Raw genomic sequence first — 17,351 nt, 5'->3', positions numbered from 1 at the left:
TATATATATCACCGCTCAATTTCCCTTCCAAACAAGAGAACGGACCGCACTCAGTGGATAAGGTCAGATTGTTATTTATTCAAAATCGCAGCAACAGGACGCGTTTCGGCGCTTCGCTCCTTCCTCTAGCTGTTACTTAGCAGCACAATAATTCAATTATTTAAATAAAGTTTTGATTGAATAGCATCATTTCCTGTAGCCAACAACAACGATGAACTCAATTTCATGCTGATAATGCGACCATCTTGGAGTGTGTCAATTACAGTTACTTTAACCAAGTGGCTCTTTCTTTAAACACACAAAAAGAAAATATCAAGCCCTGGATGGGCATAGTCAAACACGATAAATCTGCATCAACATGCTATTAATTCATTTTTCTAAAAAAAAATTGTGTCATTTTATAATCATAACAAAAAAACATTTCGCCCAAAAATCATCAAATTTACAAATGCATTATATAATTGAAAGGAAATATTCACTCTTCGCTCTTTTAAGAGCATTATTCATGATACATAATCAACACATTAATTCATTCAAAATTAGTCATGAGTTCGGTTCTGCAAGTACTGCCTTCAAATTGATCAAGAAATATATACATATATGTTTGTGTGTTTTTCATACATAATTGTATATATTTTCTGGGGTCCCCACGCAAGGGCGGGAATATTCAAGTGCCTATGACTTTGATGAGGATACCCCTGGAAGAGAACTAGGATTACAGGTAAGTAACTTAACCTTTTTCCTGTATTAGATTTCATGTATTTTGTGATTTTTATTTTCATTTGGTGTTTAGATTTTCACATATATTCCTTATTGTTTTAAGGGGGAGATGTGTGGAGATGTCTTAGGCTAGTTGGCTAGGTAACTTGGGAATCCTCTAATGGAAGAATTTTGGGATAGCAATTACTGGGACGTGCTGAGGGGAACGGAATGTTTCTCTATGCTGAAGGTGCGAGAAGGAATAAAGCTGCGGATACCTGGAAGAGGCTTTTTAATTCAGAATGTGAATTGAGAATGAATGTTTTGTGTCCAGTGTGCATTTTCTGGGCAGATGTCGGGGTGTTTCGGAAGAAGAATGGAATTTGGTTTGTAAAACAAGTATGACCTCATGTCAGACATTGTAAGGGAGAGTAATATTGTTTTTGTTAAATAGTTGACCAACTGATTGAGTCTGGAATCTCATTGAGGGCTGTGAAGTTTGTGGTTCCCAAAACTTTAAGATCTAAGCTCGTTCGGCTAGCTCACAGGTGGCATTTAGAGACTGCAGCCACCAAAAAGTCCTTAAAGTGTTATTTTTGGAGGCCTTATATGGGCAAAGATGTGGATGACTCTGTAGGCTTCTGAAAGAATGCATTTTGTCTAACAAGCATTGGAAGCTCAATGATGCTCCTTTGATTGCCACACCGTTACCCCGTGGGCCTTGGCGTAAATTGGCTTTGAATTTTGCATGGCCCATTTTTGCTTTTTCTGATGTGACCAAGTATTTATTATTTGAGACCGACTATTAATCCAAATGGATATATTAAGACTTGGTTGAGGAGATGTCCACTCAAGTGGTCATTCGTTTTTTTGGAGATCATTTTTCTTTAGATGGTTTTCCAGAAAAATTGGTCACAGATAACAGTATGCAGTTGGTTATGAGCATATGAAAAGATTCTTAGAAGATAAGCCCATTAAGCCATATAATATTGCCTTATATTTGCCACGAGCAAATTGTGCTGTTGAGAGGGCAAACTGTTAATTGGGTTCAAACACGAGAAGAAACCAGGTGAAGAGGTCAGGCAGATGGAGGTGTTTTATTGTTCCCAGCATTGCAGCGTACACAAGTGGTATCCAAGTTATGAATGCCAATTAGTCCCCCAGGCCAGACTAATATGTCATTCCAGCCAACCTGTGCACGCTCCTCCACATTAAAAAGTAAACACCCACTCCAACCTTTTATCCAGTAGCATTTTAAAGCAAGCACATGTTCGTGCGCGCCACGGAGGCAACACTTGTGCATATGAATGCCCACAGACGTAATCAAGAATAAGCACAACAGAGACGAGCTTGGTCACATGCCTGATGCCACCGCGCTTGTGCAACTACTACAGCCAACACAAACCGGTTGCTTAAGGAGGGCATCCAAATTGCTTTGATCTGTGGGGTTGATTAGCAATTTTTGCTGAATAAGGTGTGGGCAAATCACAACACACCTCACTGTTCTACTAGTGAATCCCCTTTCACGTTGTTGAGGGGTGGGCGTTCTCCCACGGGATTTTGTCCCGTTTTGTTGCAGAACAAGTCTCCATGTGATTTTGAGAAATTTGTAAATTTGAAGGAAATGGAACTCAAGGTAAAAAATACTCTGAAAAACTAAGACTTATGATTCCGGGAAGCGTGTTTGTGTAAAGGAAATCAGTGTGGGTGTATGGGTTATGTTAAAAAATAGGAGAACCAAGAAATCCAAAGTTGATTTTAATTTTAATGGACCATATAAGGTACCCAAAGTAGCACGCACGTCTGTCAAGATAGAGGATGGGCTTTGGTGTTCTGAAAATTATTTTGTTTTGTTAAATGACTATTTTAAGAGAAAACTTGCCACAACAAGTGAAGTTGTACTTACCCCCTATAAGTAATTCTTGGAGGTGTAGTAATCCTTCCCCTTCTCAACTCCACTCTACAAATACTGACATCGCTGTCGGTGTTTGTTACAGCAACTATGGGGTGTCCTTGCTAAATAAAGGACAGCCCAGTACTCAGGATGCAGAAACCCCATTTCTACATAGTGCTGTGGAAGGAACTTCGACCAAAAGTTCTGAATATACTGTGGAGGGCATTACTATCAGAAGTGGTAGGGTGTCAAAGAAATCAGGGGTTTGCAAGATTTCTTGGTATGATGGAAGTTGAATATTGATATTCTAGTCATATTTTTTTTATATATAAAGGGAAGAGATGTGTAGTATTATACATTCCATTTAAATTGTGATGACTATGCTTTCCTTATTTGAACATTCTTGTATGTAAACATTATGTTGTGTGTTTCTGTACAAGTGCATCTTCAAGTGTAATTCCATGCTCTGCGTGCCCGCCGGTAAAGTGGTCAGCTATCAGGAGAGCGCTTGAGACATCGCAGACCTGAAAGGATGCTGGAGGATGGGCTCCACATTTTATCTTCAATAAATGTGTAGTATCCTACTTGACACATTCTAGTGTCTTCACAGGCACTTGTATTACCAGCCACTCCCTCGAGGGCTGGCCACACTCGCACCCCACTCCCCACACCTATTCAGCAATGACATCACAAATGACGTGGGCCTGTTAATAAAAGGGCCAGAGTGCACGTGTTCATGGCCAGTTTACTAAGCCCACTCCGTTTGTCCGCGTTCATGATTACATAGGATGTGGACCTTGGGCCCACAACTTTACAGTGGTGACATGGGGTTCTGACCCCGTCTGTTAGGGGGGCCCCCGTGATTGAGTGGGGAGACAGAGGTCCCTGCTGCAGCCTGCCCATGAAGTGGGTGTGTCTCCACAAAGGTGAACACTGGCCTAGCTGCTCATGCTACTGTTCACCTACTATGATGCTATGAGAGCTGGAGGGCAGTGTGATGAAGCGAGCGTAGCTCTGTAAGCAAGATGCCAATGAAGGCTGTGCTCTGCCCCTATGTAGTGTCTGGGTCCATGCCATGCCCCTACCTGATGAGGCGTCGACTAGCAGCACCCCCTTGCCACCATCTTGTCGTGCCCCACAGGATGGCACTAGGACCCTGGAGCCCAGGGTCAGGGGAACAAGGACACCGGACACCACATCCGGTCAAGGGGCGGAGGTCAGGGGACACTCTGCAGCAGGACAGGGACGTGGGCGGTCAGGGGTCCAGGAGCTCACCCCAATGATGTAAGGACGATACCTGCATGCCAATAAAGAATATCTCAAAGCACCCTACCGTCTCCTGTGTGTTTGAACAGACCGATGCGACAACTGGCGACGAAGGTGGGATATCGACCAGTGTGACGAGCGCATCTCGTCGAGACCGTGGTGCCCAGGAGAACCAGCGCCGAGAAGACAGAGCGCCGAGAGACAGGAGCGCAGCGACGCGGGAGCCCACCCCGGCCGCTGCGAAGAACGACTGCCGGTAAGCGCTGTGCCAAGCCCGAAGCGCGAGAAGAAGAGGAACTTTGCCTCGTTTGCCGCGAGCTCTCGCGAGAGCACGAGAGTCTCGGCGGCCATCTTGAGGGCAGGCGGGAGAGCCAATAGGCGCGCGAGGAAGGTCCGGCGGCCATCTTAGAGTCAGGCGGCCTCACCATTGGCCGCGAAGCACCACGTGAGCGTCGGCGGCCATCTTAAAGGCAGGCGAGAGAGCCAATCGGAGAAGAGATTGGCTCAGCGGCCATTTTGAGGACAGGCAAAATCGATCTGCCCAAAGAAAGGGCTAAAAACGAAGGAAAGAAGGAAAAAGCACATACAAATGCAAAGGACAGGTCACAGGAACAACAAAAGATAAATACAAAAGGCAATAAAGAAATAAAAGAAAATAAAAATAAAAAAATAAAAACGAAGATAAAGAGACAAAAAGGAGAAAGAGCAAAAAGGAAAGGTCAAAAGGAAAGCAGAAACAGAAAAGAATAGAAGAGTGCCGGAAGAGCACGGAGGAGAGAAGAGTGCCAAGTGGAGCACTGGAGCCAACAAAAGAGTGCCAGGAAGAGCACAAGAAAGAAGAGACAGCACAGGAAATAGTAAAAGAGTGCCAGGAAGAGCACAAGAAAGAAGAGACAGCACAGGAAATAGTGAAAGAGTGCCAGGAAGGGCACAGGACACAGGAAATAGACAAAGGAAACACCAGTAAGCAAGGAGAAATGGCAGACCCAAAGCCAAGTGTGCAATACAGAAGACCACTGCCGTTCAGCCTATCCGAACCGCAAACAGGGATAAGATGGGAGAAATGGCTTCGGCGTTTTGAAAATTATGCTGAAGCAACAGATGTCACCGCGGCCAAGATGAGAGGACTATTCCTGAACTATGTGGGCGATGAGGTCGAGGATCTGTTGGTAACGCTGCCAGCTGCGGACATTGACACCTATGCCAAGTTAACAAAGTGCCTGACGGAAAAGTTTGATCCGCAAAGAAATGTCGATTTCGAGAGATACAGCTTCACGATTGCCTTCCAACAAGCTGAGGAATCACTAGATGACTTCGCAACGAGGTTAAGGAAACTGGTGACTCACTGTGCATTCGACAAATTTGACAACGAACAGGCCATAAGACTATTGATCATCGCAGGCTGTCGGGACATAGAATTCCGGACACGAATACTGAAGGAACCAATAACATTGGAGAACATTCTCGCCCTAGGGAGGGCAGAGGCACGAGCGACAGCACACGCGAAAGAAATGGAGCGTGGCAAAGGAAGAGGTGGAGAACAAATCAATAGGATAGCGAGCAACAACAACAAAACAGGAAACTGGAGACAAGACAGAAGCGGCCAGACGGGGAAGAAGCAACAAGAAGGAACGTGCTACAGATGTGGACTAGAGTTCCCACACCGAGGTGGCCCATGCCCAGCATTTGGCCAGACGTGCCGAAAATGCAACGGACGAGATCATTATGCAAGCGTATGTCAAGGGGCGCAGTTTAGAGCTAACCGTGGAAGAACAGGCAGAGGGAGGACGTCGACGCGCAGAGACGTCAGACACGTCGAGACAGGAGTGAGGAACTCGTCTGCAGAATCTGAGGACGAGGAAAGAGAAGAAAAAACGGAGCGGCTATACCTCATGACAGAGGTCAACACAGACTCAGAAGATGATGAAGAAGAGCGTGACGAAGTAATATGCCTGGTGGACAAAAAGAAAATAAAGAAAACGGAGTCTGTCACAATAAAAGTAGGGCCACACGATACCACGTTTGTGTTAGACAGTGGCGCAACGTGCAATATCATGTGCGTCTCTGAATACGAGAAGATGAAAGTAAAGCCGACGCTGAAGCCGTCTAGAGTAAAAGTATTCACATGGGGGGCAAAGAGACCGGTGATCAACCTAGGGAAATTCAAGGAGGAATTAAGATACAAAGATCAAAGACTAACGACTGAGCTTCGGGATCTCGTCGGCTGCAGAAATATTTCAGGAGACGATCCGTCAAGTCATCAGGCCGGTCAAGAACAGTTTGAACTACAGTGACGACATCCTGGTGTTCGGCAAGACGGATGAAGAACATGACACGGCTTTGAGGGAGGTATGCTCACACCTGGAGGAAGCAGGCTTAACGCTAAATGAAGAAAAATGCGAACTGGGGCGGAATGAGCTAGTGTTCTTCGGTCACATATTTTCCAAAAAAGGCATGCGGCCAGATGGCAGCAAGGTAGAGACATTAGAAAAAGCAAAGAAGCCCACGGACGTGGCAGAAGTGCGATCGTTTCTAGGGCTGGCAAGTTACTGTGCACGCTACATCAAAGACTTCGCCACCGTCAGCGCGCCACTGAGAGAGCTGACGAAACAAGGACAAAAGTTCCAGTGGACCGGCGAGTGTGACAAAGGGTTTGAAGAGATAAGAAGAGCAGTGACAGCAGTAGATCATTTGGCCTACTTTGACCCGAAGCTATGCACAGAGCTGACAGTGGATGCAAGCCCCGTGGGGCTGGGAGCAATTTTAGCACAACATCAGCCTGGGAGAGATTCCCCAAGACACATCGTTGCGTATGGGAGCAAGAGCTTGACAGACATTGAAAACGGACAATGGCCCACCCTTCTCAGGCGAAGAATTCAAAAGATTCATGGCGTATTTAGGCATACGTCACAGGCGAATAACGCCGCTGTGGCCACAGGCGTATGGGATGGCTGAGCGGTTCATGGGAACCATCAAAAAGGCGGTGCAGAGAGCAAAAGTGACTCAAATATCGATCGGGCAAGCCCTGTGCCAGGTACTAAGGGACTATCGGAACACACCACACAGTTCCACAGGAAAATGCCCGGCTGAACTGGTACTAGGGCGAGTGAGCAGAACACGACTGCCACAGATGAAAGAAGAAAAAAAAGAAGAACAGAAAGAAATAGCTATCAGAGACAAGGGACAGAAAGCAAAAATGAAAGAATACGCCGATCAAAAACGACATGCCACGCCACACCTGTTAGAGGAAGGGGACATGGTGTTTATGAAACAGCGGCAGGTGAGGAAGTCAGACAGCGCGTTTGCAAAAGATCCGCTAAAAGTGGTGAAAGTAAACGGGCCCATGATCACGGCTGCCGCTGGCCAACACCAGGTCACACGAAACAGCTCCCACTTTAAAGAGGTGAAAACGGAAGAAGAAGGAGACATGCCAAAGAACGAACCAACAAGAGAGATGTGGCAGGAAGATCCAGCACCAACTGTCGGAGAACAGCGACCAAGGCGAGAGTGCAAGAAGACCAAGAGACTGATCGAAGAGATGTGAGGGGGCTATCACTACACACAGTTGCTCTCTCTCTCTCTCTCTCTCTCTCTCTCTCTCTCTCTCTCTCTCTCTCTCTCTCTCTCTCTCTCTCTCTCTCTCTCTCTCTCTCTCTCTCTCTCTCTCTCTTGTTGCAACAAGGGGGGAGATGTCGTGCCCCACAGGATGGCACTAGGACCCTGGAGCCCAGGGTCAGGGGAACAAGGACACCGGACACCACATCCGGTCAAGGGGCGGAGGTCAGGGGACACTCTGCAGCAGGACAGGGACGTGGGCGGTCAGGGGTCCAGGAGCTCACCCCAATGATGTAAGGACGATACCTGCATGCCAATAAAGAATATCTCAAAGCACCCTACCGTCTCCTGTGTGTTTGAACAGACCGATGCGACACATCTCTCCAGGCGGGTGAAGAGGAGAGTATGGACCCTGCCACCCATGCCTGCCGAGCACCAGAGGAGGTACCATGGTCAGTCAAGTTGGGCATCTGCAGGCAGAGCTCCTGCCACCAATCCGTTACCCCTAGCAAGGGGGAGAGACACCAAGGTCTCACCCACATGGTATGAAGCCCTGGCAAGGGAGCAGTACACCGCACGGTGTGTTTGAGATGGTGCCCATGCTTGCCGAGATTTTGTCCTAGGGACGAGGAGGAGGAGCACCCTCCCAGCAAAGCGTATGTATACCCCCAACGAGGCCCATACCTGAGCCACCTCACAGTACCAGTCTGAAGCGCCCAACTGACCAACAAGGCGGAAAGCCTAGAGAGAGCTGCTGACAGTCGGAGGGATATGACCACACCACTCCGAGTGCTGCCCATCCTGGCACCTTTCCCTGCAGAGGTGCGGAAGGCCGACTCACCCGCAGAGGAAAGTTACGTGACCCAAGACTGCCACACCCCTGCACTGCATGCCTCTGATTCCTACACCTTTGCAGCGCAGCTACCACCTGTAGAGCACAGGGGTGCATGTGAAGACATGACACTGTACCCTGCTGTCCTCTCTGAAGAGAAGCGGGATCACATTTTTGTGCCTCCGCATATTTTTCAGCCCCACAGCATAGCCCAGAACAGTCAAGCACACTGACTACTCGCAGTTGAGGGAATCTCTCGGTGCACCCACACAAGTGAATGCAGCAGTACCACCTAGTGGTTGGTCACTGCACTGCAACCTGCCTGAGTGTTGTAAGAATGTGACTTCAAGCGAGAGCCTCATGGGGCAATAATGAACAAAAAAACATTCAAGCAAAGACACCCAGCATTACCAAATAGCCTACAGTGGCCCCCTGCATACCTTAATCCCTGCAGTTCAGGGGCCCGAGAAGTATGCTGACAAGCACACTGGCTCAAACATGGCTGAAGGATGTTGTGCACCCTCTGGTGGTGAGTTGCAACCACCACAAGCAAAGTTGAAAGGGAAGCGTTTAGTACAGAGTTGGAGGATGAAAAGCACCTTGCTCAAGCTGGCCTGCAAGAACTTAAGAGAAGGACCCAGAGAGTGTCATACACACCCAAGTGGGCTGCCTACCCTTTAAAGGGCAAGAGACTGCAACACCCACACAGCAAAGAGCTCAAAGCTACCCCAGCCAAGAGAAGCGTCAAGTGGCCAAGCGAGGTTTAATGAACGTAATGGGACCAAAGGCACAAAGTAGGCCCCACGAAAGCTGCAAGAAGAACATGTGCTGTGTGCTCAACACCAGTGGCAGTCTGATGCCCCCGCAAGCAGGGAGATTGCGCTGCATGCCCCTAGTGGTGAATGGCTACCACTGACAGTAAGGAGAGAAGGGTCACCCTCACAGAGAAGAGGTCTGTCAGGCCTAGTATGGCCTGGATGCAAGAGGGAGAGGCTCTACACCTCCACTGCAGAAGTACAGCCCCGCAGTGGGCCAAAGATGGCACAGAGTGTCCTCCCCACACTGCCTCAAGATGGAGTCGCCAGTGGCCCAATACAGTCAAGAGGAGAGTTGCACACCCCAAGTGGCAAGCTGCCACCTCAGCATTTGCAAATAAGACATGAAACATGTGACCGAATGCCACATCACACGGTAAGTAAGAAAAACAGAGCATGGCACAAAGCCACATCGCGAAGAACGGAAAAGAGTGACAGTTCTATCACCTGGAAGAATCAGATGAGCACAGGTGCGCTGGAGAGAACAATAAGGGCAGAAGAATGAGGACTCGTCCCACTACAACACAAGAGTGCACCACAGACACAAGACAGCCACCAAGGCGGAGCGACTTCCCTAGAGACAGCTCAATGGGAGAACCAAACGTAAGCCACGGGCAAGCGCAAATGGCGTCTCTACCCTACACTCCCCAGTGTGATCGTCAGATCCCAAGCGTTGGCTGCTTGAGTCAGATGGCATCCCTGCTTGTGACCGCAGATACCACGGGAGAAGAATGCCACCAGGAAAGATACGTGGTTGCAAACTCCCTCCTGTCATCCTTCCTCCAGGCGAATCACCACCACCTGTCATCCACGTCTAATGGCCACCACAACATCATTGTCATGTGCATCACCCAACCAAGCTGAGGAGCAATTCATTACCAAGGTGGAGCCTTGCACCTGCAAAGCACCAAAAGACCAAAGCACCCCTATCGAAGTGAGAAACCAAGTTTCCATAGACTATCTGACAGCCCCTGCTTACTGGTGTCCTGTTGGGAAGCACACCAACCATTAAGTCACCTACCCTGGCGGTTGCATGAACAAGGTCATCAGATTTTGTCACTGATCCTTCCGCGGCCCCCAGGTGGCCCACCAGCAGCCCTACACAGTCCACTTGGTACCGTGTCAGTCCCACAAAAGGGCCTCAAGGACATTCCTGCACCAAGGGACTCTGGTACAAGAGATGGTCTGGAAGCAGCTTCACCAACAAGGTACCTGGAGTCACTGGGGCTTCGAAGGATAACGTCCTAAGCATAGTCAACGCCATCCCAGTCCTTGCAGATTGGTCATCATAGGGCTCAGGTGCACTCAAGAGAAGACTGTTTAGCTGGACTTCACTGACGCTTCTGATGCACCACTTTTGAGTTGTCTGACATCAACAGCATTAACGCAAAACCAGACTGGGCCATCCAACAGTGTGTAAGTGGACATTGATCCAGCGGACAGGCTGCCAAAGAATCCCGACTCCATTGACACATGGTTCATGCCGAGTGGTAGCTGGTTAAATACAGACAAGTGCCGAAATGCCCGGGTGCTCCCATCTGCACCTGTCCACCGTTGTGCTACTGACAGCCTCTCGAGGCTGAGAGTGTCTTGTGTGCATAGTTTATTTCCATAGGTTGGACTTTGTTTTGTTTTGATAACGTTTGGGAGAAATGTAGGGTCCAGCTGGACACGTTCTAGTGTCTCATTAGGCACTTGTATTAACAGCAACTCCCTCAAGGGCAAGCCACACTCACACCACACACCCACCCAACATAGGTATCACGAGTGATGTGGGCCTGTTAATAAAAGGACCAAAGTGCACATGATCATGGCCAGTTTACTACGCATACTCCCTGTGTCTGCTTCCATCATTATATAGGATGTGGCATATGACCCCCAACTCTACAAAATGTGCAACTTACATTAGCTTGCTGTTCTTCTTCAACAAGCCTTGCTTCAACACTGCCCATTAGTCCTGTGTGTGACACGGGAGAAGCCTCCCCTTGTGTCCTGAGACAGACCTTGTTTCTGGGGTTTCACACGTTAACAGCCTGCCCCCTCCGAAATGCCAAGTTAGTTTCTTTCCAGACATTTCGAGCACCTGTTATTGGACACGTCACACACTCTTTAGCAGTGCTTGTTTTATCGTGTGGTTCTTCTGGCAAATAATTTTGCTTGTATGTTCGATTTTTACTTCAGTTTCTGCTTCAACAGTTCTAAGGAGTAACCAGCACATTGAGCAGCAGATCCAGATTAACGGTGTACAAAGCAGTGCAGCAGAGAGAGGAAAGGGAGTGGGAGTGCTGCCCCCTTGTGGCCATGGCTGGATCTGGTACCGGAACAAGTGTTACTATTTCTCTGAAGCAGAAGGAACCTGGACGGAGGCCAAAGACTCCTGCGCTGCACTGGACTCTGCCCTGGCCATGATTGATACCCAGAAGGAACTGGTAAGAGCTGTGAATGTAGAATGTTCTGTGTTTGGAATGTTGTATGATGCTGTTTTGCTAGGTGTTGGCCAATCGCATGCTGTCCTTCGCTCTGCCTACACATGCTATCGCCATGGGTCTTTTCTTTTCAAATAAACTTCCTCTTCATGACAAGAAAGCCTGAAACTTGCCTCTTCATCTTTATTAAAACTCTACGCCACTACTACAGTATGTTAACCCTTAACTGTCCTCCCTCCCAAATCCTGTTTCTTCATACCCCACACACATCCGATTGTGACACCCATTGCTCCCAGCGCTCTGCTGTATCTTATATTGTAGAAAGGTGCTCAAACGCTCTGTCATAAAGGATAGCCTTTCATTAATCTATCCAATCAATCAATAATAACTTTATTCGGTTTTCATTTGCAATAAAAAAACCATAAAAGTCAGACAAATACATGATTAAAAAGAAAAACATTTAGTTATTAACATGGAATAAAAGTAAAAGAACTTGCTCTGTGTCTGTAGAGTATATTGTTCAAAAACGAGTCTGATTAAATATGCTAAACGTCCATAAAGTGCCTAGATCTCACTATTGCTTTTAAAAATCCTGCAATAAAAAGGATACAGTCTTTCTTCAACATTTGTAAAAACATAAGTGCTGGTCTAATTTGATTAAAATTAATTTTCTTTAAAATAGGAACTAAATAATGATTTCTGGGGACAGCATATAGGTTACATAAAAAATGAAGTGCAGCAGGTCCTCTGGAGAATTTCTGTCGCAGCCACAGGGAGCTAGCACTTGACCTCTTGAGGACCCCTTGAGTCTGCCAGTAATAAATGAAAAAGATTCATCCGGAACCTTGATAATAAAAATTTCTCGTGAGACGACAGGGAACCCATGAGATATGGTTCAGCCATAGGCGTTGCGATTAAGGGGATGTATGCCCGGACACTCGCTTTCTGTGCCTCTTCTATCTCCCGATCCAATCGCCTTTGGTTCAAAAAAGCTATTTTTGTAAATTCCACGTCACTTTTCGCGATTATATCTGGGTTAGAGAATAGGACCCCCCGCCCAAGATGTTCAAACCCTCTTTTAACATAGCTAAGCCAGGGGATACAAGCCATATTGTCAAGAGACAAGGACTCTTTTAAAATTGCTTCAGTAAAAGTTAAATCATCATTTATCCAACACTTTAACTAAAAGGTCAAGGGGCGCAAACCCAACGTGTCACTTATGTAGGAGACCCCCAATTCCTCATGAACGACCAGATTCTAGGTTCCTTGTGATACACACAATAATCTTTTTTAAACTTGTTTTCCACAACCTGGACAGCTTTTGTTTTTGCGTGGCCCCAGATCTCACTACCATAGGTTGCTGTTGCTACGCTTTTAGCTTGATAAACTTGTAATATGGCTCCTGTCGGCTTCTTCCCCATTTTCGAGGCGAAGTTAAAAATTGCCACATGACCCTGGCCAGATCCCCTTTTTTCCTCTGAATCAAAGGGTCCCATTTTAATTGATCATCTAATAAGACCCCTAGATAAGAGAAAACACTTGTACGGGCAATTTTATCATTACCTGATTTGAACTGGAAAGTCCTCTTGGTTTGTTTCCCTACTTTTATGACATAGGACTTCGAGTTATTGATGGTTAGGTCCCAGTCAGTCATGAATCCCAAGAAAGCAGTTAAGAGGGTTTGTAGGTCCAGTTCAGTTCTCGATAATAGGACGGCGCCATCTGCGTAAAGCAGAACAGGAATACCCCGCCGTCCTACGTAAGGAAAATTAGCCTCGGTAGCCAACAACACACTTTTGAGGTCATCAATGTAAAAGTTAAATACAAATGGTGTCTGGATGCATCCCTGCCTAACTCCTTTCTTGATCTCAATGTCCTTGCTGACCTTTAAACCCTGAGAGTACCTAACATTAGCTGTGGTCAAGGTATGGAGGTCCTCATGAAAGTTGTCAATACTGTCTTCCACCCCCATTGCCCCAATGGACTGCCAAAGCTTGGACCTGTTGACACAGTCAAAAGCGGATGAGAGGTCCATGAAGGCAAGGTGGATGGTACCAGAGTGGGCAACTGTATATTTGCTCAAGACCATCTATAGATTAAGATATTGGGCAACGGTGGAACGACCCTGCCGTAAGCCATATTGGGCGTCCGCTAAAATCCTATTCTCATCAGCCCATGCAGTTAACCTTTTTAAAAGGACCCGACCTACCACTTTACCCACTGAGTCGATAAGCGAAATGGGTCTGTAGCAGTGAGTGCTATTCCTGTTACCCTTTTTAAAAACTGGAACTATAGTGGAGGAAGCCCAGGACTGGGGACACCTGATCTTAGCCACAGCATTAAATAGAGACTCTAAGATCGAGGCCCAAAACGAGGGGTCCAATTTAAATAAGTCGGGAGGGATCCCATCAGGGCCTGGAGCTTTGTTGAAAGTCAGCCCTAGGATCCATTCCATGATCTCACTCCTATCGAAGCATATCACGGCATCCTTCCTGATCCTGGGTTCACTTTGATTGAGCTCGAGCGGGCAGTCAAACATTGATTTAACGTGAAGTACCCACTCCTCCTCTGTGATGTGGGCCACCAGGCCATCCCCACCATCCTTGTGGAACAGGGGCCCATTCACAACATTCCAGAACCTTGAGCTATTCCTCAGTGTGCTGGAATCAATCAGCTCTTGCCAGGTTTCTTCTTTTAAAGTTCCCCTACTTTTAGCCAAGGCTAACTTGTAGTCTGTTCTACATGCTCGCACCTCAGATTGAATTCTCGGTTTGGCCGCCAGAGCTTCCCTCAGCCGCTTAGCTGATTTGTAGCAGTGGGAGTGAAACCATCTGGGCCCATGTGTGGCAATGCCACCACCCGGCACACATAACAATTCCCCTACTTTTGTTGCTAATCCTTTGTAGGCGCCAAGGACTCCGTCCGGGGTGGATCTCTCAGATGTGCAAAGTTCCAGTTCATGGGCACAAGATAACTTCTCCTCATTATAAAAGATGTCAGGAGCTATTTAAGACCACTTTAGTCTGCGTTTAACGTCTGTTGGTTTCAGTCTGCCGCAAGGGGCAGCCCTTCGTGGTTTTACAGCTAATGGGCCCGACACATTAATTGATACAGGATTGTGGTCACTAAAATCACTTCCTAAGATAGTAACATCATTAAAAAAGGATTGTAACAACGCTGAGATGAGGATAAAATGAATGAAAGTTCCTCTCCTATTCCCTTTGAATGTTGGTATAGGGAACTTGGTAAGTGGGTCGTTCAGGGACATCGTAACCATCATGTCAATGTCATTAGGCATATCGTTCAGCACGTCCCCTTGGGGTGAGGTTCAAAGTAAAAACCCGACATACGGAGGCAGCCTAACTCAGAAATGCAGGTAGTTGAGGGGTTACCACTGGGTTGTATATTAAAATTCCCAGAGACAAGGAGGTTATAAGAACCTGGACCCATAGATGTTTTGATGAATCCTGCCAAGTTGGTGATGTTACAATCCCCTGGCAAACAGGCTACCGAGTTATAAAAATTAAGGATTCCCCATCTAATGTCCCCCCACTCGCTGACAGTGCCAGGATTCCCCGAAATGGGATTGAAATCGCCTGCAATTTACAATCCACAGCTACTGAGATATAGGTAACCAGGCCACCCCTTGGCCTGCCACTCGCCGAAGGAGTGGCCGGGACAAAGAATGCCTTGTTACCTTCTAAGAAAAGATTACAATCCACTGACCATGTTTCCTGTAGGCTAATTATGGTGTATTGTTTCACAAAACATACCCAGCAGGGATCTTGGAATTTGTTTGCCAAACCAGCAATATTCCAGGATAAAACATTGTTGGGCCTCACGTCAGCGTACGCCAAGGCTGGTTCCATTTGAGGCTGTGAAAATCCAACTGACAGTGGGCCAGAAGCTACAGGAGCCCGCAGTCAATCGTAATTTTCCAACCCAGATAGAGCTGCAAATCTATTTTCCAGCTCCAATGTTAAGGGGTTATAAAACTGACCCTCGACTTCCCTTACAGCATGAGCTGGGGTGGGTAGCTGATGCGGAGGGCCTCGTATGTTCAACCATCCTCCAAGTTGACGTTCCCTATAGCCCTGCTCTGATATCTCCCTACAGCGGGCTGGGTTATAAAAGTAACCGAGTGGGAGAGCCTTGATAACAGAGCCAGTTGGTGGTGTAAAACTATAGTCCCTGGATAACATACGCCCAGCTGTGTAAGGGTTGTCAAAATTTACTATAACACAGTCCCCACTATCCATTTTATGTGAGTTACCTAACCAATTGGGATCACTGACATAATATCGAATTCACAAATATAGAATTACCAAATTATAGAAGAAAAAATATAGAATGCAAAAATATCGAATTCCTATCTACAAACAGGTAAGTACAAAAATATCGAATCAAAAATATAGTTTTAAAAACTATAGTTAGTCAAAATATCGAATTTTTTTAAATGTCTTAAAAGTAATTTAAAATTAATGAAATAATAAATATAACATTTCCTATTACCACTCCAGTGAGTGCAACAGTAGGGTAAGCGTTGGATAGCGTATGGGGAAAAATTACTATTCCCACTCCAGGGAGTGCAACAGTAGGGAAAGCGTTGGATAGCGTAGGGGTAAAAATTACTATTCCCTCTCCAGGGAGTGCAACACTAGGGAAAGCGTTGGATAGCGTAAGGGTAAAAATTACTATTCCCACTCCATAGAGTGCAACAGTAGGGAAAGCGTTGGATAGCGTAGGGGTAAAAATTACTATTCGATATTAAATTACTTACCTTCAATTCGATATTTTTCACCACTATATTCTGTCCATTCGATATTTTGTCCATTCTATATTTTGACTTCGATATTTTGATAATTCTATATTTTGAATTCGATATTTTGTCTTGTTACCATCCAATTGACCCTGCAAGCCATTAAAATATTTTTAGATACACAGTGGCCCAAAGTAGTGTTATATGAGAACCAGTGAGTAAGTTTGTTCTTTAATTGTACAAAGTCTTCATTAACCCCAGTTGTGAGCGGGGGTACATTCCCTAGTACCACTACGTATGGGGTGGATTCAGGAGGGAGGTTTATTGTTGGAAGGTTCTGGCTATAATTATGCCTTCTTTCTGGCTCCTTTTCCCTGTTGGACCTAAATGATCCTTCTCTTCTGAGGGGCTGGCAGGAAAAAGCCCCCATGTCAGGCCCACTAGGCCCGTTAGTGTTACACATAGTCTTTTTTTGTGCCTCACTGTCGTTTGTAATTCTTGTAGTAGCCCCTCCCTCTGCCCCCTCCCTGGTATCTCATTTTCCGATCCTTGTTGAATCAGTGATGTTAATAGGTGGACTCACTGCCAGGGTTGGTAAAGGGTTGCAACTGGTAATTCCCTCCAGTTGGGCTAGCCTCCCTTCTATTGCACATACTTTTTTAAACATAGGGTCTAGTATCGTGGATAACATCGTTTCTAGCCTTATCCAGAAGTTCCCATCCTCGGTGGCCATAGATGATTGTCCTCCCGTGGTCTGGTCAATAAAAGGTAAAGTACCCTCACTATCAACACTTGGAGATGGGGCAGATGGAGAGGGCCTGCCATGAGTTCCCTGAGCCAATTTTTTATTAGTGCACCCACGCCCCCATTTTTTTTTAGTAGTGGAGGAATCATTATTGCTGGCTGATTTAAGCTTGGCCCGGCTCTCTGGTAGTCGACTTAGGTTTCACAGGAGTGGGTTCATGCTCTATTGAAGGACATGAATCCGAATTTATCGTAATAGCTGAGGGTACTAATAAGGATGGGCTTAAGCTATCTGTGGACACAACCTGGCTGTTTGACAAAGGAGGGCCAGAAAGTGCTGGAGTTAGGGAATGTCTACCCA

The 17,351-nt window shown here is 46.5% G+C and overlaps 1 protein-coding gene across 4 annotated transcripts in view; it reads left to right on the top strand.

The window, feature by feature from the left end:
* LOC144770829 (uncharacterized) overlaps positions 1-17,351 on the top strand; it is a 210,048-nt gene that overhangs the window by 96,701 nt on the left and 95,996 nt on the right. For 2 of the 4 annotated variants that reach the window (XM_078655607.1, XM_078655605.1), the window contains one exon: positions 11,258-11,490. In XM_078655607.1, coding sequence (XP_078511733.1) covers positions 11,258-11,490 — 233 coding nt within the window. Of the gene's footprint in view, positions 1-11,242; positions 11,491-17,351 lie in introns of all 4 variants that reach the window. The other 2 variants (XM_078655606.1, XM_078655604.1) reach the window with 1 other exon arrangement.

This window comes from Lissotriton helveticus, chromosome 7 (genome assembly GCF_964261635.1).
Source record: "Lissotriton helveticus chromosome 7, aLisHel1.1, whole genome shotgun sequence".
NCBI lineage: Eukaryota > Metazoa > Chordata > Amphibia > Caudata > Salamandridae > Lissotriton > Lissotriton helveticus.
This window is presented reverse-complemented; position numbering and strand designations above follow the sequence as displayed.